Source organism: Pristiophorus japonicus, chromosome 7 (assembly GCF_044704955.1).
Source record: "Pristiophorus japonicus isolate sPriJap1 chromosome 7, sPriJap1.hap1, whole genome shotgun sequence".
Taxonomy (NCBI): Eukaryota; Metazoa; Chordata; class Chondrichthyes; family Pristiophoridae; genus Pristiophorus; species Pristiophorus japonicus.
The window spans coordinates 189567726-189590674 of NC_091983.1; the positions used below are offsets into that span (position 1 = coordinate 189567726).

The following is a 22949-nucleotide window of genomic DNA, read 5'->3' on the forward strand; positions in this document are numbered from 1 at the left end:
CTCCTCTCTCTCTCTCCCCCACTCCTCTCTCTCTCTCCCCCACTCCTCTCTCTCTCTCCCCCACTCCTCTCTCTCTCTCCCCCACTCCTCTCTCTCTCTCCCCCACTCCTCTCTCTCTCTCCCCCACTCCTCTCTCTCTCTCCCCCACTCCTCTCTCTCTCTCCCCCACTCCTCTCTCTCTCTCCCCCACTCCTCTCTCTCTCTCCCCCACTCCTCTCTCTCTCTCCCCCACTCCTCTCTCTCTCTCCCCCACTCCTCTCTCTCTCTCCCCCACTCCTCTCTCTCTCTCCCCCACTCCTCTCTCTCTCTCCCCCACTCCTCTCTCTCTCCCCCACTCCTCTCTCTCTCCCCCACTCCTCTCTCTCTCTCCCCCACTCCTCTCTCTCTCTCCCCCACTCCTCTCTCTCTCTCCCCCACTCCTCTCTCTCTCTCCCCCACTCCTCTCTCTCTCTCCCCCACTCCTCTCTCTCTCTCTCCCCCACTCCTCTCTCTCTCTCCCCCACTCCTCTCTCTCTCTCCCCCACTCCCCCACTCCTCTCTCTCTCTCCCCCACTCCTCTCTCTCTCTCCCCCACTCCTCTCTCTCTCTCCCCCACTCCTCTCTCTCTCTCCCCCACTCCTCTCTCTCTCTCCCCCACTCCTCTCTCTCTCCCCCCTCCTCTCTCTCTCTCCCCCCTCCTCTCTCTCTCCCCCCTCCTCTCCCTCTCCCCCCTCCTCTCCCTCCTCCTCTCCCTCTCCCCCTCCTCTCCCTCTCCCTCCCTCTCCCTCTCCGCGGCACGAACGGCTGCAGAATTCTCCCTGGCTGAAGCACTTTCACACAGGTAGGAAGAAGGTTTATTTAATCTTTTCTTGGCTTATAAATGTTTATTCAGGTTGGATTTATTTGTATAATATTTGTAGAAGTATAAATAAGGATTTATTGTCGAATTTAATGAGTTCCCTTCCCCCCCCCGCCCCCCTCGTTCTGGACGCCTAATTTGTAACCTGCGCCTGATTTTTTAATGTGTAGAACAGGTTTTTTCAGTTCTACAAAAATCTTCACTGGCTCCATTCTACTTTAGTTTGGAGTACATTTTCACTGTGGAAACTTTCAAATCAGGCGTCAGTGGCCGGACACACCCCCTTTTGAAGAAAAAATTCTGTTCTAAACTAGAACTGTTCTACCTGACTAGAACTGCAGAAAAAAAAATGTGGAGAATTGCGATTTCTAAAATAGTCCGTTCTCCACCAGTTGCTCCTAAAAACCAGGCGCGAATCATGTGGAAACTTGGGCCCATGATGTGTATTTTAATGGAATGCAAAACATCGAACACAGAAGAACCTGCATTAATGGCAGAGCCACCAAAGCTTTGTAAAATTTACAATGGAGAAACTTTACACAACATCAAATGGAAACTCACCACTTCAGAGGTACTCCTTCGTATTCAAACCACATCTCACCCACATCTTCTTGTCTCATAACTTTCTGGAAGTGCTTTTTAGCTTTGTCAGTGACGAGCATCAAATAACTGACTCTTGGTAAAAGCAGCTGAAAAGAAATTGTGCAAGTTACCATATTGCTAGGTGTCCACATTAGCACTACTCTGCTAGTTTTTTTTTTGTGGGATGAGGGATGGGAAATTCTGCAGAAATGGCCAGTCAGTAAAATAGCTAATGGCGTGGAAATTCCAGCTTCCCTGGGTCCTTACGGAGTGTGTACGGACCCGGGAAGGCAGCGCAAAAGCCAGTTTTCAGTGCATGCTGACAGATCGACAGCTGGAGCTTGACAGATCGGGAAAGCTGGTTTTCTGAAAACTGGCTTTTGCGATGCCTTCCCGGGTCCATACACACTCCGTAAGGACTATATCTTGCCTAGCACATGTTCTCAAAATTCTTGTGCCTGATAAAAGCAGGCATATAGCCTTTTACAGGCGCAAGAGTTAAAAACATACAAAAATAATTACATTAAATTTAAAAATGACATTTTTAAAAACTCTGCCCACCACGTTATTTATTTTTAACCACAATTAAAAAAACTTTTTTAAAAACTCGGAAAAAAAAATTCTCCAAGATATTTGTTCACTTTAATTTTAATTATGTGAGGTGTGTTTTTTATTTTTTACTATATGTGTTTAGTGTGTTTGCTATTTATGAGGAAAAAAAACAATGAGAACTCGTAGATACAGAGTTCTCATTGCTATTAATGAGAAAGCTGTGGAATACTGTACCCGACTGGCTGAGCAGTCACACGTGACTGCACCTTCTGCGTGGGAACCTCGAGGATGGGAGCGCGCTTCGCAGCGCGGGAAGAGAAGGCCTCCCCACCAGAATCACAGGCTCCTCCAGGTACTTTCATAGAAATGTCTCAGGTTGGAGGCAATTGCCCGCGGGAAGCCTCCGACCACAATTTCAGCCCCATTATACTCTCCATTATTAGCGCCATTTACATCGAAAACTACCAAAATCTACCTTTTACTCAGAAGTCCAAATCAAACCTTTTTAAACTCTGGCTAAAACAAAAATGTAATTTTACAGGCAGGCATCTTAAACATTAATAACTCATGTTGTTATTTTGTAATCATTAGCACTTAAAAAAAAAATAGTGTATCCTTTAATTGAAGGTATGTCTGTGTATGTTTCTCTCTTTTCCCTGTCTCGAAACTGATTCTTCCCAAGTCATGCAAGTTTGGTGTTGCCCTTTGTGGCGGTAAGGTTGTGCATCAGTACAGTTGGATAAAAACTCGATCCAAAGTTCTCATCCTCCTTTTGGGAGGTGCCTGGCATCCAACTCAGCACCAGCAGCATTTCTTAGGTCCTTAAATTGTGAGAGCAATCCAAATATATTGATTTATACTGTGACTATATACATACAAAAATCTTGTTATAAACTTTCTTCAGATGTTTCTGCACTAGAGATATTCACTATTACAGGAGGTATCCATTTATAGAATCATAGAATGATACAGCACAGGAGGAGGCCATTCGGCCCAACGTGCCTATGTGGCTCTTTTAAAGAACTAGTCCCATTCATAGAATTACATAGGATATACAGCACAGAAACAGGTCTTCGACCCAACCAGTCCCCGCTGGCGTTTATGCTACACTCCCATCCTTCTTACTCTAACTCGATCAGCATAATCATAGAAATTTACAGCACAGAAGAAGGCCATTCAGCCCATCATGTCCACGTTGGCCAAAGAGCTATCCAGCCTAATCCCACCTTCCAGCTCCTGGTCCGTAGCCCTGTAGGTTATGTCACTTCAAGTGCATATACAAGTATTTTTTTAAATGTGGTGAGGCTGTCTGCCTCGACCACCCTTTCAGGCAGCGAGTTCCAGACTCCCACCACCCTCTGGGTGAAGACATTGCCCCTCATATCTCCGCTCAATTACTTTTAATCTATGCCCCCTGGTTATTGACCCCTCTGCCCAAGCAAATCAGGTCCTTCCTGTCCACTCTATACAGGCCCCTCATAATTGTATACCCCTCAATCAGGTCTCCCTCAATTTACTCTGTTACATAAAAAACAGACCCAGCATCTGCAATTTTTCCTCATAGCCAAAGTTCTCCAGTCCAGGAAACATTCTTGTAAATCTCCTCTGCACCCTTTCCAGTGCAATCACATCTTTTCTGTAATGAGGTAGCCAGAACTGCACACATTACTCCAGCTGCGGCATAACATGCTTTATACACAGTTCAAGCATAACATCCTTGCTCTAGTATTCAATGCCTTGACTAATAAAGGCAAACATTCCATTTGCCTTCTTAACCACCTTATCTACTTGGCCAGCAATCTTCAAGGATCTGTGAACCTGTACTCCAAGGTCCCTTCACAGTCAACAAGCTCCCCGCTGGAGTGGAACTAAACTGCAGAACCAGTGAAAACCTGATCAAACTTCGTCGTCTCCAGGCCAGGTCCAAGACCACCCAACCCGTTGTCGAACTACACTACACGGACGACGTTTGCGTCTGCGCACATACAGAGGCCGAACTCCAAGTCATAGTCAACGTATTTACTGAGGTGTACGAAAGCACGGGCCTTACGCTAAACATCCGTAAGACAAAGGTCCTCCACCAACCTGTCCCCACCGCACAGCACTGCCCCCCAGTCATCAAGATCCACGACGCGGCCCTGGACACCGTGGACCATTTCCCATACCTCGGGAGCCTCTTATCAACAAGAGCAGACATTGACGACGAGATTCAATACCGCCTCCAGTGCACCAGTGCAGCCTTCGGCCGCCTGAGGAAAAGAGTGTTTGAAGACCAGGCCCTCAAATCTGCCACCAGCTCATGGTCGACAGGGCTGCAGTAATACCCACCCTCCTGTATAGCTCAGAGACATGGACCATGTACAGTAGACACCTCAAGTCACTGGAGAAATACCACCAACGATGTCTCCGCAAGATCCTGCAAATCCCCTGGGAGGACAGACATACCAACGTTAGCGTCCTCGACCAGACCAACATCCCCAGCACTGAAGCACTGACCACACTTGATCAGCTCCGCTGGGCAGGCCAGACACGAGATTCCCAAAGCAAGCGCTCTACTCTGAACTCCTTCACGGCAAACGAGCCAAAGGTGGGCAGACGAAACATTACAAGGACACCCTCAAAGCCTCCCTGATAAAGTGCAATATCTCCACTGACACCTGGGAGTCCCTGGCCTCAGACCGCTCTAAATGGAGGACGTGCATCCGGAGGAGCACTGAGCACCTCGAGTCTCATCGCCAAGAGCATGCAGAAATCAAGCGCAGGCAGCAGAAAGAATGTGCGACAAACCAGTCCCACCCACCCGTTCCCTCAACGACTATCTGTCCCACCTGTGACAGGGACTGTGGTTCTCATATTGGATTGTTCTGCCACTTAAGGACTCATTTTTAGAGTGGAAGCAAGTCTTCCTCGATTGTGAAGTTGGGGACAGCATCAAACAAGAAATTAGGAAGGCATGCAATAAAGGTACAGCAGTTATCATGGGCGACTTTAAACTACGTTATCAATTGGGCTAACCAAACTGGTAGCAATACGGTGGAGGAGGATTTCCTGGAGTGTATTAGGGATGGTTTTCTAGACCAATATGTCGAGGAACCAGACAGAGGGCTGGCCATCCTGGACTGGGTGATGTGTAATGAGAAGAGACTAATTAGCAATCTTGTTGTGCGAGGCGCCTTGGGGAAGAGTGACCATAATATGGTAGAATTCTTTATTAAGATGACACAGTTAATTCAGAGACTAGGGTCCTGAACTTAAGGAAAGGTAACTTCGATGGTATGAGACGTGAATTGGCTAGAATAGACTGGCAAATGATACTTAAAGGGTTGGCGGTGCATAGGCAATGGCAAACATTTAAAGATCACATGGATGAACTTCAACAATTGTACCTCCCTGTCTGGAATAAAAATAAAACGGGGAAGGTGGCTCAACCGTGGCTAACAAGGGAAATTAAGGATTGTGTTAAATCCAAGGAAGAGGCATATAAATTGGCCAGAAAAAGCAGCAAACCTAAGACTGGGAAAAATTTAGAATTCAGCAGAGGAGGACAAAGGGTTTAATTTGCAGAGGGGGGGGGGGGGAAGAAAGAGTATGAGAAGAAGCTTGCCAAGAACATAAAAACTGACTGCAAAAGCTTCTACAGATATGTGAAGAGAAAAAGATTAGTGAAGACAAACGTAGGTCCCTTGCAGTCAGATTCAGGTGAATTTATAATGGGGAACAAAGAAATGGCAGACCAGTTGAACAAATACTTTAGTTCTGTCTTCACGAAGGAAGACACAAATAGCCTTCCAGAAGTACTAGGGGACCGAGGGTTTAGTGAGAAGGAGGAACTGAAGGATATCCTTATGAGGCAGGAAATTGATGGGATTGAAGGCCGATAAATCCCCGGAGCCTGATAGTCTGCATCCCAGAGTACTTAAGGAAGTGGCCCTAGAAATAGTGGGTGCATTGGTGATCATTTTTCAACAGTCTATCGACTCTGGATCAGTCCCTATGGACTGGAGGGTAGCTAATGTAACACCACTTTTAAAAAAAAAAAGGAGGGAGCGAGAAAACAGACAATTATAGACCGGTTATCCTGACATCAGTAGCAGGGAAAAGGTTGGGATCAATTATTAAAGATGAAATAGCAGTGACAGGATCGGTCCAAGTCAGCATGGATTTATGAAAGGGAAATAATGCTCGATAAATCTTCTGGAATTTTTTGAGGATGCAACTAGTAGAGTGGACAAGAGAGAACCAGTGGATGTGGTGTATTTGGACTTTCAAAAGGTTTTTGACAAGGTCCCACACAAGAGATTGGTGTGCAAAATTAAAGCACATGGTATTGGGGGTAATGTACTGACGTGGATAGAGAACTGGTTGGAAGACAGGAAGCAGAGAGTCGGGATAAACGGGTCCTTTTCAGAATGGCAGGTAGTGACTAGTGGGGTGCCGCAGGGCTCAGTGCTGGAACCCCAGTTATTTACAATATACATTAATGATTTAGATGAAGGAATTGAGTGCAATATCTCCAAGTTTGCAGATGACACTAAGCTGGGTGGCGGTGTGAGCTGTGAGGATGCTAAGTGGCTGCAGGGTGACTTGGACAGGTTAGATGAGTGGGGAAATGCATGGCAGATGCAGTATAATGTGGATAAATATGAGGTTATCCACTTTGGGGGCAAAAACAGGAAGACAGATTATTATCTGAATGGCAGCAGATTAGGAAAAGGGGAGGTGCAACGACACCTGGGTGTCATGTTACATCAGTCATTGAAAGTTGGCATGCAGATACAGCAAGCAGTGAAGGCGGCAAATGGTATTCATAACTAGGGAATGGCCTTCATAGCTAGGGAATTTGAGTATAGGAGCAGGGAGGTCTTACTGCAGTTGTACAGGGCCTTGGTGAGGCCTCACCTGGAATATTGTGTTCAGTTTAGGTCTCCTAATCTGAGGAAGAACGTTCTTGCTATTGAGGGAGTGCAGCGAAGGTTCACCATACTGTTTCCCGGGATGGCAGGACTGACATATGAGGAGAGACTGGATCGACTGGGCCTGTATTCACTGGAGTTTAGAAGGATGAGAGGGGATCTCATAGAAACATATAAAATTCTGACGGGACTGGAGAGGTTAGATGCAGAAAGAATGTTTACGATGTTGGGGAGGTCCAGAACCAGGGGACACAGTCGAAGGATAAGGGGTAAGCCATTTAGGACTGAGATGAGGAGAAACTTATTCACTCAGAGAGTTGTTAACCTGTGGAATTCCCTACCACAGAGAGTAGTTGATGCCAGTTCATTGGATATATTCAAGAGGGAGTTAGATATGGCCCTTACGGCTAAAGGGATCAAGGGATATGGAGAGAAAGCAGGAAAAGAGTACGGAGGGAATGATCAGCCATGATCTTATTGAATGGTGGCACAGGCTCGAAGGGCCGAATAGCCTACTCCGGCACCTATTTTCTATGTTTCTATGATTCCAAGGGACTGCCTATGATTATGATGATGTTCCTCTACACTTTTCAATGACGTATCATTTAATGTGCATTCCCTTGCCTTGTTGGACCTCCCCTACATCACATTTATCCGGATTGAATTCCATTTGCCACTGTTCTGCCCATCTGACCAGTACATTGATATCTTCCTGCTGTCCGCAGCTTTCTCCTTCATTATCAACCACACAGCCCATTTTAGTGTCATCTGCAAACTTCTTAATCACACCCCCAACATTCAAGTCCACGTCATTGATAAATACCACAAAAAGCAAGGGACCCAGCACTGAGCCCTGCGTAACCCCACTGGATACAACCTTCCAGCCACAAAAACACCCATCAACCATTACGCTTTGCTTCTGCCTCTGAGCCAATTTTGGATCCAACTTGCCAATTTGCCTTGGATCCCGTGGGCTTTTACTTTGTAACCAGTCTGCCATGTGGGACCTTATCAAAAGCCTTGCTAAAATCCATAGTCCTTCTTCTTAGGCAGTCCCTCGTATCGAGGATGACTTGCTTCCACACCAAAAAGGGGATGAGTTCACAGGTGTTAATGAGGGACTTGATATTTCAGGTCCAGAACTACATACTGAAGGGTGGAAGATGCCTGTGCGTGGATTTTTTTTAACGTGTGGTGGCCGTTGCACACCAGTCACCACACAAGCTTGACAGAGCTAGGTCTTAGTCCAGTGGCAAGGATTAACCAAGACGACTAGAGACCACTGCTGCACAGACCTAGTGCGCACACATATCGCAGTGTGGGTAGGCCCGTGCTGCCCCTGGGTCCTCGCCTCTCCTGGGCCCCAGTCTTCAAAAAAATCCATATGGACGACATCCATACTACCCTCATCAACCCTCCTCAAAAAATTCAATCAAGTTAGTCAGACACGATCTTCCCTTAACAAATCCATGCTGATTGTCCTTGACTAATCTGTGTCTTTCTAAAATGAAGATTTATCCTGCCCCTCACAAATATTTGCAATAATTTTCCCACCACCGAGATTAGGCTGACTGACGTGTAATTGCTCAGTCTATCCCTTTCACCCTTTTTAAACAATGGTACAACGTTAGCAGTCCTCTGGCACCACACCTGTAGCCAGAATGGATTGGAAAATGATGGTCAGAGCATCTGCTATTTCCTCTTTTGCTTCTCTTAACAGCCTGGGATACATTTAATACAGGTCTGGGGATTTATCCACTTTCAAAAGATACTAAATCCCTTAATACTTCCTCTCTCACTATGGTTTATTTCATCTAATATTTCACACTCCTCCCTGATTGCAATGTCTGCATTGTCCTTCTCTTTTGTGATAACAGACACAAAGTATTCATCAAGAATCATACCCATGTCTTCCGCCTCCACACACAGGATATCTTTATGGTCCCCTACGCCCTACTCTTTTAGTTTTGGGTTTTCCTTGCCAATATTTTTTCACACCCTTTCTTTGCTTTCCTAATTTCCTTTTTCATTTCACCGCTGCACTTTCTATACTCTCGGGTTGCTGCAGTATTGAGCCCTCGGTATCTGTCATAAGCTTCCCTTTTTTCCTTTATCCTATATCTCGGCCCCTTGACATCCAGGGGGCTCTAGATTAGTTAGTCCCACCCTTTTTCTTTAAGGGAACATACTTGCTCTGAACCTTCACTACCTCCTCCTTGAATGCCTTCCACTGTTCTGAATTTGATTTACCTTCAAGTAGCTGTTTTCTGTTACACAAGAACATTAGAAATAGGAGCATTAGTAAGTCATATGACCCCGCGAGCCTGCTCCGCCATTCAATAAGATCATGGCTGATCATAGACCTCAACTCCACTTTCCCGCCCGATCTCCATATCCCTTGATTTCCCAAGAGTCCAAAATGTTATCTAACTCAGCCTTGAATATACTCAAAGACTCAGCATCCACAGCCCTCTTGGCCAGAGAATTCCAAAAATTCACAACCCTCAGTGAAGAAATTCCTCCTCATCTTGATCTTAAATGGCCTACTCCTTATCCGGAGACTATGCACCCCAGTTCTAGACACTCCAGCCAGGGGAAACAACCTCTCAGCATCTACTCTGTCAATCCCCTTCAGAATCTTGTATGTTTCAATGAGATTGACTTTCATTCTTCTAAACTCCAGAGAGTCGAGGCCCATTCTACATAATCTCTCATCCCAGGAATCAATCTACTGAATCTTTGTTGCACCCTTCATTAAGACTCTTCATGATTTTAAGCATCTCTATTAAATCTCCCTTTAACCTTCTCTGCTCCAAGAAGAACAACCCCAGCTTCTCCAGTCTGTCCACATAACGGAAGTTCGTCATCCTAGGTACAATTCTCGTAAATCTCCTCACACCCTCTCCAAGGCTTTGACATCCTTCCTAAAGTGCGATGCCCAGAATTGGACACAATAGTCCAGCTGGGGTCTAACCAGCATTCTATAAAGGTTTAGCATAACTTCCTCTGGCTCTTACAATCCAATACTGCAATATCATTGGACTGGATACAATCCAATTCTAGGATTACTACCTTAACAATGATCAAAGTGTTGGAGCTCCTTCCTGTCATTCCACCTCTTAAACTGGAGTCTCTGACCTGCATTAGCAGGTCCACCAGCCTGCCTACAGTCCCAAGTGGGCATTGAGGGTCATAATCTTCCACCTGTGCTGGTAAAAGACCAGCTTTGCACCATTCTTTTGCTTTCTCTGGAGAAGGGGCAGAGAAAAGAGAGAGAGAAAACAATTAAGGTAAGGTAAATGAGAAGATAATAGGAGAAAGATGAGAGAAATGGTGAGAAATGCTGTCATGGCTACATTGCATTGTAGGGTGCAGCATCGGCTTTTTGCACAACAGTGGAAGTGGGAGCAAAGTTTTCTTGGGGAACTTGCCATGCAAGAGCAGATATCAGATAAAAGTCTATATATATTTTTAATACTTACTTGAGATGCGAGAAGGTCACTTCAAATTTCCTTTATTGTAACCAGGCGACAGCCATGTCCTTTCAAACTCTCAGGACACAAATACATTTTCATTCCAAAGCAGATATAAATCATTTAACAGGTTGATTGCTTTAATGGAGTATAATGGAGTTATGTAATGGAGATGGAGTATAATGTGGGAAAATGTGAGGTTATCCACTTTGGCAGTAAAAATAGAAAAACAAATTACAATTTAAATGCAAAAAAATTGCAAAGTGCTGCAGTACAGAGGGACTTGGGGGTCTTTGTACATGAAACACAAAAAGTGAGTATACAGCTAGAGCAAGTAATCAGGAAGGCAAATGGAATGTTGGCCTTTATTGCAAGGGGGATAGAGTATAAAAGCAGAGAAATCCTGCTACGACTGTACAGGGTATTGGCAAGGCCACACCTAGAGTAGAGTACTGTGTACAGTTTTGGTCTCCGTATTTAAGGAAGGATATACTTACATTGGAGGCAGTTCAGAGAAGTTCACTAGATTGATTCCGGAGTTGAGGGGGTTGACTTATGAAGATAGGTTGGGCCTATACACATTGAAGTTCAAAAGAATGAGAGCTGATCTTATCGAAACATACAAGATAATGAGGGGGCTCGACAAGGTGGATGCGGAAAGAATATTTCCACTCATAGGGGAAACTAAAACTAGGAGACATAGTCTCAGAATAAGGGGCTGCCCATTTAAAACTGAGATGAGGAGGAATTTCTTCTCTGAGGGTTGTAAATCTATGGAATTCTCTGCCCCAGAGAGCTGTGGAGGCTGGGTCATTGAATATATTTAAGGCGGAGATACAGATTTTTGAGCGATAAGGGAGTAAAGGGTTATGGGGAGCGGGCAGGGAAATGGAGTTGAGTCCATGATCAGATCAGCCATGATCGTATTTAATGGCGGAGCAGGCTCAATGGGCCAAATGGCCTCTTATACAGACAATCAATTAAGGAGAAACGCAAGTGAGTTTGGGTTTAGCAGCTGATGGAGTTGAGGAACCCAGAAAATTAATTTGATCAGCTTAGTTCAACTATAGAAAATACCTTTTCTCGGTGTCAGTCATTCAGTCTCATGAAGTCTGTAACATCAAAACTAACTAAAGCAAAGAGCTAGAAATGTGTCGTTTTTGTACTTGGAGTTATAAGTTAAGTGAATTCAGCTGTATTGATTTTCTACTTTTAATAAACCTAAATTTTACCTTAAGTCACGTGGTCTGATAAGAGTATTTATTTTTCCACTAACCAAAAGCTGGGACAAGAGAATTTGTGTCAACATTGACTACACTTTGAAAATAATTAATTGACTGTGAAATGCTTTGGGATGTCTCGAGAACATGAAAGGTACTACACTACATAAATGCAGGTGCTGTCTTTCAACTCTGATCTAAGTAAACCAACAAGGACTTCTGTTAAAACCTGGCAAATGTTACATTTTCACATAGCATGTGCGTAAATTCAAGACTCCAGTTTGTAGGGAGTAAGGGCTTATGGACATGATCTTTGCACTGAGCGCATGCGACATATTGGGATGCTGATAAATGTAACACTCAAATTGTTGTGAAGTTAGGAAGCAACAACAACTTGTATTTATATAGCGCCTTTAACATAGTGAAATATCCCAAAGCGCCTCAGAGTATTATGAAATGTAAAAAATTTGACACCAAGCCACACAAGTAGAAATTAGCGCACATGACCAAAAGCTGGGTCAAAGAGATAGGTTTTAAGAAGAGTCTTGAAGGAGGAAAGAGAGAAGAGAGGTTTAGGCAGTGAGTTCAGAGCTTGGGGCCGAGGCAACAGAAGGCACGGCCACCAATGGATGAGTGATTATAATCAGGGATGTTCAAGAGGGCGGAATTAGGAGTGCAGACATCTCGGGAGGGGGGTGGTTGTGGAGCTGCAGGAGATTATAGAGATAGCGACGGACGAGGCCATGGAGAGAATTGAAAATAAGAATGAGAATTACGGAAGCCAAAGTAGGTCAGCGAGCACAGGGATGATGGGTGAGCGGAATTTGGTGCGAGTTAGGACACTGGCTGCCGAGTTTTGGATCACCTCTAGTTTACATAGAGTAGAATGTGAGAGGCCAGCCAGGATTGCATTGGAATAGTCAAGTCTAGAGGTAATAATGGCATGGGTGAGGGCTTCAGCAGTAGATGAGCTGAGGCAAGGGCAGAGATGGGCAATGTTAAAGGTGGAAATAGGTAGTCTTCGTTATATTGTGGATATGTAGTCGAAAGCTAATTTCAGGGTCAAATATGGCACCAAGGTTGCAAACAGTCTGGTTCAGCCTCAGACAGAAGTTGGGGAGAGGGATGGAGTCAGTGGCTAGGGAATGAAGTTTGCGGCAGGGACCGAAAACAATGGCTTCGGTCTTCCCAATATTCAATTGGAGAAAATTTCTGCTCATCCAGAACTGGATGTCGGACAAGCAGTCTGACAATTTAGAAACTGAGGAGGGGTCGAGAGGAGTGTTAGTGAGGTGGAGCTGGGTGTCATCAGCGTACATGTGGAAACTGACGCTGTGTTTTCAGATGATGTCACCAAGGGGAAGAGAAATAGGAGGGGGCCAAGGATAGATCCTTGGGGGACACCAGAGTAGCGATGCGGAGGTGGGAAGAGAAGTCGATGCAGGTGATTCTCTGGCTACGATTAAATAGATAAGAATGGAACCAGACAAGTGCTGTCCCACCCAGCTGGATGACGGTGAGAGGTGTTTGAGGAGGATAGTGTGTGTGGTCAACCGTGTCAAGAGCAACCAAAAAAAATTCAAGGATCGCTGTTCACTTTCTGCCTACCTTTGATTGTGTACTTTAATGATCAAAAATAGTCCCACTGTAGTTATTTTTCAGCCATCAAACACTGAGTAAAGGAACAGTGGTGTGCTAGAATTTGTTTTAACTTCCCATTTTTGGTGAGGCTCCGTCCATCTTTCCCAGTGTTGAGAATGGATACAGAAGGATTGTAAATGTGGCAGAGGGATGGAGATAGGGAATCATGGGAAAATAGCTAAAGAAATGTCAAGATGCAGACATTGCAGAATCGACAGAAAAAAACGGGGGTTACTGAGAGTTGAGGTTAAACACGGGTCATGAGAAAGACGCAAGGCGGCACAAAGAAAGCAAGCAATCCTAGATAGGAGGGGAAAAAGTAATGGCTTTTACTGATAAGGAAGAAGGGAAACTAATTGGGTTCTTTACTGATAAGGGAAGACAGTGTAGTGAAGCTATAACTAACCTGACCCTGACACCAGCCCTAATTGGGAGACTTTCTTGCCTGCCATTGGACGTACTCGGGGGGGGGGGGGGGGGGGGGAGGGGAGGGGGAGGCAGAAAGGGATTGGATAGACTAAGTGCTAATCAAATGTGTTCTGTTTTGAAAATGTATAACTGTTGTTGTTTCGCGCTGAAAAGGGGCTTGTCCAGAGGAAGGTAAACAGGTTCTGACTGAGAGTGTTCCTTTGTCTTGACAAGTCCCGGCCGGAGAATCTTCAATAAAGGTCTTTTACAGAAAAGGCAAGAAGGTGTTCGCGTCAGTGTATTCGCTGAAACAGATTGAGGGAAAAAGAATCCGTATTAACAGTGTCAGGCCTCTTCTGTTTACTTCCACCTCGAGATCATTGCCCACCTGTGGCCTGAACCCACTCTTACCTTTGCTGGAAATGCTCATCCTCAAGGAACGGTTTCTCCAACACTCCCCTCGATAACACCCAGCCTCCCAACATAAATTCCAACTTATTCAGAACTCAGTGACCGTTTCCTATCCTGAAGAAAGTCCCACATATCATTCACTTCTATCCTGCTAAACTTCAGACTCCATCCTCCAACATATGGATACAAAATCTTTAATCTTGGTCCACCTTACTTGTGAAACCTTCTCTGGCCTAAAGTGCCATCCAATACCCTCTGTACTTCCAAATCTGGTCTACTGTTCATCATCCTTCTCCCCTCTCCCACACACTCTGGAAGTCTCTCCCTTAAACATAGAAAATAGGTGGAGTAGGCCATTTGGCCTTTCGAGCCTGTACCACTATTCAATAAGATCATGGCTGATCATTCACCGCAGTACCCCTTTCCTGCTTTCTCTCCATACCCCTTGATCCCTTTAGCCGTAAGGGCCATATCTAACTCCCTCTTGAATATATCCAATGAACTGCCATCAACAACTCTCTGCGGTAGAGAATTCCACAGGTTAACAACTCTCTGAGTGAAGACGTTTCTCCTCTTCTCAGTCCTAAATGGCTTACCCCTTATCCTTAGACTATGTCCCTTGGTTCTGGACTTCCCCAACATCGGGAACATTCTTCCTGCATCTAACCTGTCCAGTCCCATCAGAATTTTATATGTTTCTATGAGATCCCCTCTCATCCTTCTAAACTCCAGTGAATACAGGCCCAGTCGATCCAGTCTCTCCTCATATGTCAGTCCTGCCATCCCAGGAATCAGTCTGGTGAACCTTCGCTGCCTTCCCTCAATAGTAAGAACTTTCTTCCTCAGATTAGGAGACCAAAACTGAACACAATAGTCCAGGTGAGGCCTCACCAAGGCCCTGCACTGCTGCAGTAAGACCTCCCTGCTCCTATACTCAAATCCCCTAGCTATGAAGGCCAACATGCCATTTACCTTCATCGCTGCCTGCTGTACCTGCATGCCAACTTTCAATGACTGATGTACCATGACACCCAGGTCTCGTTGCACCCTTCCTTTTCCTAATCTGTCGCCATTCAGATAATATTCTGCCTTCATGGTTTTGCCACCAAAGTGGATAACCTCACATTTATCCACATTATACTGCATCTGCCATGCATTTGCCCACTCAACTAACGTGTCCAAGTCACCCTGCAGCCTCTTAGCATCTTCCTCACAGCTCACACCGTCACCCAGATAAGTGTCATCTGCAAACTTGGAGATATTACACTCAATTCTTTCATCTAAATCATTGATGTATATTGTAAATAGCTGGGGTCCCAGCACTGAGCCCTGCGGCACCCCACTAGTTACTGCCTGCTATTCTGAAAAGAACCCGTTTATCCCGACTCTCTGCTTCCTGTCTGCCAACCAGTTCTCTATCCATGTCAATACATTACCCCCAATACCATGTGCTTTAATTTTGCACAACAAATTCTTGTGTGGAACCTTGTCAAAAGCTTTTTGAAAGTCCAAATACACCACATCAACTGGTTCTCCCTTGTCCACTCTACTAGTTACATCCTCAAAAATTTCTAGAAGATCTGTCGAGCATGATTTCCCTTTCATAAATCCATGCTGACTTGGACTGATCCTGTCACTGCTTTCCAAATGCGCTGCTATTTCATCTTTAATAATTGCTTCCAACATTTTCCCCACTACCGATGTCCAGCTAACCAGTCTATAATTACCCGTTTTCTCACTCCCTCCTTTTTTAAAAAAGTGGTGTTGCATTAGCTACCCTCCAGTCCATAGGAACTGATCCAGAGTCGATAGACTGTTGGAAAATGATACCAATGCATCCGCTATTTCTTGGGCCACTTCCTTAAGTACTCTGGGATGCAGACTATCAGACCCTGGCGATTTATCGGTGTTCAATCCCATCAATTTCCTGCCTCATAAGGATATCCTTCAGTTCCTCCTTCTCACTAATCCCTCGGTACCCTCGTACTTCCGGAAGGCTATTTGTGTATTCCTTCGTGAAGACAGAACCAAAGTATTTGTTCAACTGGTCTGCCATTTCTTTGTTCCCCATTATAAATTCACCTGAATCTGACTGCAAGGGACCTATGTTTGTCTTCACTAATCTTTTTCTCATCACATATCTGTTGCAGTCAGTTTTTATGTTCTCAGCAAGCTTCCTCTCACTCTTCCCCTCCCCCCTCTGCAAATTAAACCCTTTGTCCTCCTCTGTTGAATTCTAAATTTTTCCCAGTCCTTAGGTTTGCTGCTTTTTCTGGCCAATTTATATGCCTCTTCCTTGGATTTAACATTGTCCCTAATTTCCCTTGTTAGCCACGGTTGAGCCACCTTCCCCGCTTTATTTTTACTCCAGACAGGGATGTACAATTGTTTACCCCAGTGCTTCACTCCATTCCTGAAAAAGCCTTCTCAAAGCTTAGCTCTTCAGCTATACTTTAAGTTACCTCCATTCTGCTTAATGATCACTGGTGCCCCTACAAAGCACCTTTTGTTCATTGTTACATAAATGCAAGTTGTTAGAGGTGGTGGGCACTTCCTGTAGTTACCAGAATACTTGATTGGTCCAATAACAGTTGAAGAATACATTACTTACATCAGTAAAAATGATACCCCAAACTAGAATTGAAGCGTACAAGCAGTCCGCTACAAGCTATGCAATGGGTGCAGCCAATGTTCCCTATAAGCTGGGCAGCCACACGGGATCGCCTTTTTCAACACGTGTGAAACTTTGAATGGACCACGCAGTGCCTTAAAGGGGCTACGTACACACAAAAAATAAGAGGGTACATTGAGTACAACGTAAGATTTTTATGATTTTGGTGCAGGGTGACAATTGAAGTGTGGGGTTGGTTTGCTACTGAAAATCTCACGCCTAATGTTTACTCAATGGCAGCCCTAGCTTCAGCTCAAGGGTTCTGAGAGTGACCCTCAAGCAACTCACTGCTTGCAACTTGTGGCCCTCAACCAAAAATCTTTGATTTTTGTTCTATACCTCCAAATTAATTTTCGGCAACATTTATTCAACAATCAGTTCTGGGTTTTTTTCCCTCCAGGACTTCGTTATTTATTCAAGTTCTGCATTAAAAACAAACCGCTCCACCCTTTATCTTCCTCAATCATTATTCCTAGCTGTCTCAAAGATTCTCTCCCACTAATTCAGACTGAAATTCTATCCACACAATAGCAGCACATGCGAAATATAAATCAGATCATGAACAATGAACACAGCAACTGGGCAACACAATGGGTTAGTACAGACCAACAGAATGAAACTCTCATCTCCATTCGTTCTCACTCAAGGATTTTTGGAATGTGTTTGTATAATCTCAATGCTGTCCTAATGTATCTGAGACTGAGCAAGAACTGCCCACAATTCACTGCCACTAACTGAACCTCAGAGTGGTTACTAAGATGCTATGTGCAGAATATAAAAATGTTTAAGTTAGTGCAGTAAAGGATGTCCCAAGGGTGAGTTAACAGCATATTTAGGCACAGTAGGAGTTCTGCTTCATAACTGGCTGGTAGTACATTTAAAATGTTTTATGCTGACACCAGGTGACAAAAGTGAAAGTGTTCTCTCCTCCCTCAAGACCAGATCACAAATGTTATTAAAAGATGAAAGGTCCATTGCTCCTATATAGCTTCCATCAGTACTCTGGGGTTTGAAGAAATATATATTAAAATATGAAAATACCAAAAGCGTAATTAGATTATTAAATATAACTAATTATTAATGGAACATCTAAAAGAGCCGGGGGGGGGGGGGGGGCGCGCGTCACAAAGCTAACAGCATCCAAATAAATTCTATGCCTGATGAATCAATTACATTTTTCGTAAAATATTCCAATCAGCAGACAGCCAGTATTTCAGAAAACTAATGAATCTCCAGACCACAGAAGTTAGGAATCTGAAGTACTTCAAAAATATCTACCTCTATAATTAGAGAGCATATACCTAAGAATGAATTAATGAGAACTTGCACTTTATAGGTTTGTGGTACAAGATTCATTAGGTTTATTTTTTTTAAAGTAGCACTTTCTTGAACAAATCGGTAGGTCAAACCTGGCGAAGGAGATAACAAATGCGCAAGAGCTGAGCAGCAGCTGCCAATAAACTGATCCCAATAGTGGGACAACCCATGATCCATGTGGTACAACATCCGAATGTGATCCTTGATATTAAACCTTGCTTGTAGTTAGATACTGAAGTATATTGCAACTAGCTGCGTGTATTATAAATGAGTTGTACTCACTGCCTAGACCGAGTTACTTCAGTGTCACATAAATTGACCAGTCGTTACCCCGTCCCATAAAGCTGAGATATGCAAAAACTATTTTCTTTCCACATACTTACATAATAAGGTTCCGTCTCTCTTTCTGTTATTTCATCCTGAGATAAAGTGAAACAAGTTGGTATTCTTCCAAACCAAACATCCCGTAATACATCTCTGTCATCTGTCATTTTTCCAACACTCGATGCAGCACATATAGACAGATGTGTTCCCAGCAGCTGAGAGCAAAAACAAAAAACAATGACTATACATTCAGCTGGCAAAACATTGGCCTCCTGCTCATCTCCACCACCCATGTCTCTTCCCCACTTCTCCCCTCAAACATAGAACTCTTCAAAACAGCATGACTGTGTTCAAGAACCTGAGTAAAGGATGGCTATATACTCATTGAAACGTATTCCTCCAACTCCACCCTACTCCAATTCACCTATTATAACATTCAGCTACATTTTGAACATCATTAATGTTTTATCAGTACTAGCCCATCCCCAGATTCCAAACAATAATTACTTAGTAAGGAAATCTCTCAGAATTTAAATTTAAATCCTCCAGTATTGCTCTCCTGGTTTCGAGTCATAGAATTTTACAGCACAGAAAGGGATCATTCAGCCCATTATGCCTATGCAGTCTCTCTGAAAGAGCCATCTACTTATCCCTTGCACTTTCATGATACCTTTTCTATTTTCCAATATTTATCCACTTGCCTTTTGAAAGTTATTATGGATTCTGATTCCATCACTGTCCCAACATCCTCTGCATTAAAAAAATCTCCCAACTTGTCTGGGTTTACCTTGTAATTCATTGTATTTATATACCTCAATGAGACAACCTTCCCCCTCATGCTACTGTGCAGCTTAAGTTTCTCTATCATTTGCTTCTAGTTTATCCTTTTAACACTTGGAAAAAATCTTCAACTTCTCTGTATCCTCCTGAGCGCATGTATGAGTTTTGTACCTTGGGAGCCAAAATTGAATCCATTACTGTTCCAGTGGTGTTACATCACTATTATAAAGCCTCAGCACAGCCTCTGGAGCTTTACACTCTTATTCTTCCAATATCCTAATAACTTTAATTGTCTTCGAGACATTGAAACGGTCATCACTTTTGGTTCCCCAAAGCTCAATATTCCATTGACTGTATGCTAATGCTGCATTTCTGACCAGCGTGCAACATTTCACATTATCCGTTGAAAGTTTCATTCATCATTGCCCAATTACACAGCCAAGCTAAATTCTTATAACTTAACAGTGCAGAGAAAAACATTACACACTTGAAGAGGCATAAAAATGAAGTGTTAAAACGTCTACGAATAACTGGATTATTTTTCATGGATCAAATTCTCAAACTATACTTTTACTTCAGACAAATACTGGGGGGGAAGCTGTTCCAGGACAAAGACTGCAACTTCGTATCAAAGTCCCACCACATTTTTTAAAATCCTTTATTCCTGAGCCTAGGTACGTGGATATACAGGCAAAAAGATTGCAAAACATGAATTTGTTAAATAAGGAGAGCAAAATCCACACAAAGAGTTCAGAGCTTTTGACAGCAATGCTTCCGGGAACTTGTGTTTTTACACACACGTGTACTTGGAGATGGCACTTCCATTTTGCAAGGACACCGTTTAAAAACAGTGCCAAGCTGACAATTCGGGCCCAAGTTTCAGCCTCAGTTGCTCCTGATTTTTTCGAGCAACTGGTGTAGATCGGAGTATCTTAGAAATTCAAATTATCGGCATTTAATTTGCTCCAGTTCTAGTCAGTTAGAACAGTTTCACTCCAGGGAAGGGAAAGGAGAGGAGAAGGCGGGGGGGGGAAGGGGAGAAGGCGGGGGGGGAAAGGAGAAGGCGGGGGGGGAAAGGAGAAGGCGGGGGGGGAAAGGAGAAGGCGGGGGGGGAAAGGAGAAGGCGGGGGGGGGAAAGGAGAAGGCGGGGGGGGAAAGGAGAAGGCGGGGGGGGAAAGGAGAAGGCGGGGGGGGAAAGGAGAAGGCGGGGGGGGAAAGGAGAAGGCGGGGGGGGAAAGGAGAAGGCGGGGGGGGGAAAGGAGAAGGCGGGGGGGGAAAGGAGAAGGCGGGGGGGGAAAGGAGAAGGCGGGGGGGGAAAGGAGAAGGCGGGGGGGGAAAGGAGAAGGCGGGGGGGGAAAGGAGAAGGCGGGGGGGGAAAGGAGAAGGCGGGGGGGGAAAGGAGAAGGCGGGGGGGGAAAGGAGAAGGCGGGGGGGGAAAGGAGAAGGCGGGGGGGGAAAGGAGAAGGCGGGGGGGGAAAGGAGAAGGCGGGGGGAAAGGAGAAGGCGGGGGGGGAAAGGAGAAGGCGGGGGGGGAAAGGAGAAGGCGGGGGGGGAAAGGAGAAGGCGGGGGGGGAAAGGAGAAGGCGGGGGGGGAAAGGAGAAGGCGGGGGGGGAAAGGAGAAGGCGGGGGGGGAAAGGAGAAGGCGGGGGGGGAAAGGAGAAGGCGGGGGGGGAAAGGAGAAGGCGGGGGGGGAAAGGAGAAGGCGGGGGGGGAAAGGAGAAGGCGGGGGGGGAAAGGAGAAGGCGGGGGGGGAAAGGAGAAGGCGGGGGGGGAAAGGAGAAGGCGGGGGGGGAAAGGAGAAGGCGGGGGGGAAAGGAGAAGGCGGGGGGGGAAAGGAGAAGGCGGGGGGGGAAAGGAGAAGGCGGGGGGGGAAAGGAGAAGGCGGGGGGGAAAGGAGAAGGCGGGGGGGGAAAGGAGAAGGCGGGGGGGAAAGGAGAAGGCGGGGGGGGAAAGGAGAAGGCGGGGGGGGAAGGAGAAGGCGGGGGGGGGAAAGGAGAAGGCGGGGGGGGAAAGGAGAAGGCGGGGGGGAAAGGAAGAAGGCGGGGGGGGAAAGGAGAAGGCGGGGGGGGAAAGGAGAAGGCGGGGGGGGAAAGGAGAAGGCGGGGGGGGAAAGGAGAAGGCGGGGGGGGAAAGGAGAAGGCGGGGGGGGAAAGAGAAGGCGGGGGGGGAAAGGAGAAGGCGGGGGGGGAAAGGAGAAGGCGGGGGGGGAAAGGAGAAGGCGGGGGGGGAAAGGAGAAGGCGGGGGGGAAAGGAGGAAGGCGGGGGGGGAAAGGAGAAGGCGGGGGGGGAAAGGAGAAGGCGGGGGGGGAAAGGAGAAGGCGGGGGGGAAAGGAGAAGGCGGGGGGGGAAAGGAGAAGGCGGGGGAAAGGAGAAGGCGGGGGGAAAGGAGAAGGCGGGGGGGGAAAGGAGAAGGCGGGGGGGGAAAGGAGAAGGCGGGGGGGGAAAGGAGAAGGCGGGGGGGAAAGGAGGAAGGCGGGGGGGGAAAGGAGAAGGCGGGGGGGGAAAGGAGAAGGCGGGGGGGAAAGGAGAAGGCGGGGGGGAAAGGAGAAGGCGGGGGGGAAAGGAGAAGGCGGGGGGAAGGAGAAGGGGGGAAAGGGAGGAAGGCGGGGGGGAAAGGAGAAGGCGGGGGGGGAAAGGAGAAGGCGGGGGGGGAAAGGAGAAGGCGGGGGGGAAAGGAGAAGGCGGGGGGGGGAAAGGAGAAGGCGGGGGGGGAAAGGAGAAGGCGGGGGGAAAGGAGAAGGCGGGGGGGGGGAAAGGAGAAGGCGGGGGGGGAAAAGGAGAAGGCGGGGGGGAAAGGAGAAGGCGGGGGGGGAAAGGAGAAGGCGGGGGGGGAAAGGAGAAGGCGGGGGGGAAAGGAGAAGGCGGGGGGGGAAAGGAGAAGGCGGGGGGGGAAAGGAGAAGGCGGGGGGGGAAAGGAGAAGGCGGGGGGGGAAGGAGAAGGCGGGGGGGAGAAGGAGGGGGGGAAAGGAGAAGGCGGGGGGGAAAGGAGAAGGCGGGGGGGGAAAGGAGAAGGCGGGGGGGAGGAGAAGGCGGGGGGAGGAAAGGAGAAGGCGGGGGGGAAAGGAGAAGGCGGGGGGGGAAAGGGAAAGGCGGGGGGGAAAGGAGAAGGCGGGGGGGAAAGGAGAAGGCGGGGGGGGAAAGGAGAAGGCGGGGGGGAAAGGAGAGGGCGGGGGGGGAAAGGAGAAGGCGGGGGGGAAAGGAGAAGGCGGGGGGGGAAAGGAGAAGGCGGGGGGGAAAGGAGAAGGCGGGGGGGGAAGGAGAAGGCGGGGGGGGAAAGGAGAAGGCGGGGGGGGAAAGGAGAAGGCGGGGGGGGAAAGGAGAAGGCGGGGGGGGAAAGGAGAAGGCGGGGGGGGAAAGGAGAAGGCGGGGGGGAAAGGAGAAGGCGGGGGGGGAAAGGAGAAGGCGGGGGGGAAGGGAGAAGGCGGGGGGGGAAAGGAGAAGGCGGGGGGGGAAAGGAGAAGGCGGGGGGGGAAAGGAGAAGGCGGGGGGGAAAGGAGAAGGCGGGGGGGGAAAGGAGAAGGCGGGGGGGGAAAGGAGAAGGCGGGGGGGGAAAGGAGAAGGCGGGGGGGGAAAGGAGAAGGCGGGGGGGGAAAGGAGAAGGCGGGGGGGTAAAGGAGAAGGCGGGGGGGGAAAGGAGAAGGCGGGGGGGAAGGAGAGGCGGGGGGGAAAGGAGAAGGCGGGGGGGGGAAAGGAGAAGGCGGGGGGGGAAAGGAGAAGGCGGGGGGGAGGAAAGGAGAAGGAGGGGGGGAAAGGAGAAGGGGCGGGGGGGGGAAAGGAGAATGGGCGGGGGGGGAAAGGAGAAGGCGGGGGGGGAAAGG

General features: G+C 47.1%; 1 protein-coding gene across 4 annotated transcripts in view; it reads right to left on the reverse strand.

The window, feature by feature from the left end:
* The window catches only part of atg5 (ATG5 autophagy related 5 homolog (S. cerevisiae)), a 296434-nt gene that overhangs the window by 262926 nt on the left and 10559 nt on the right, over nucleotides 1–22949 (reverse strand). For 3 of the 4 annotated variants that reach the window (XM_070885622.1, XM_070885620.1, XM_070885619.1), the window contains exons 2-3: nucleotides 18410–18565; nucleotides 1400–1527 (exon numbers count right to left, since the gene is read on the reverse strand). In XM_070885622.1, coding sequence (XP_070741723.1) covers nucleotides 1400–1527; nucleotides 18410–18517 — 236 coding nt within the window. In that variant the 5' untranslated portion in view covers nucleotides 18518–18565. Of the gene's footprint in view, nucleotides 1–1399; nucleotides 1528–9957; nucleotides 10100–18409; nucleotides 18566–22949 lie in introns of those variants that run through there. The other variant, XM_070885621.1, reaches the window with a different exon arrangement.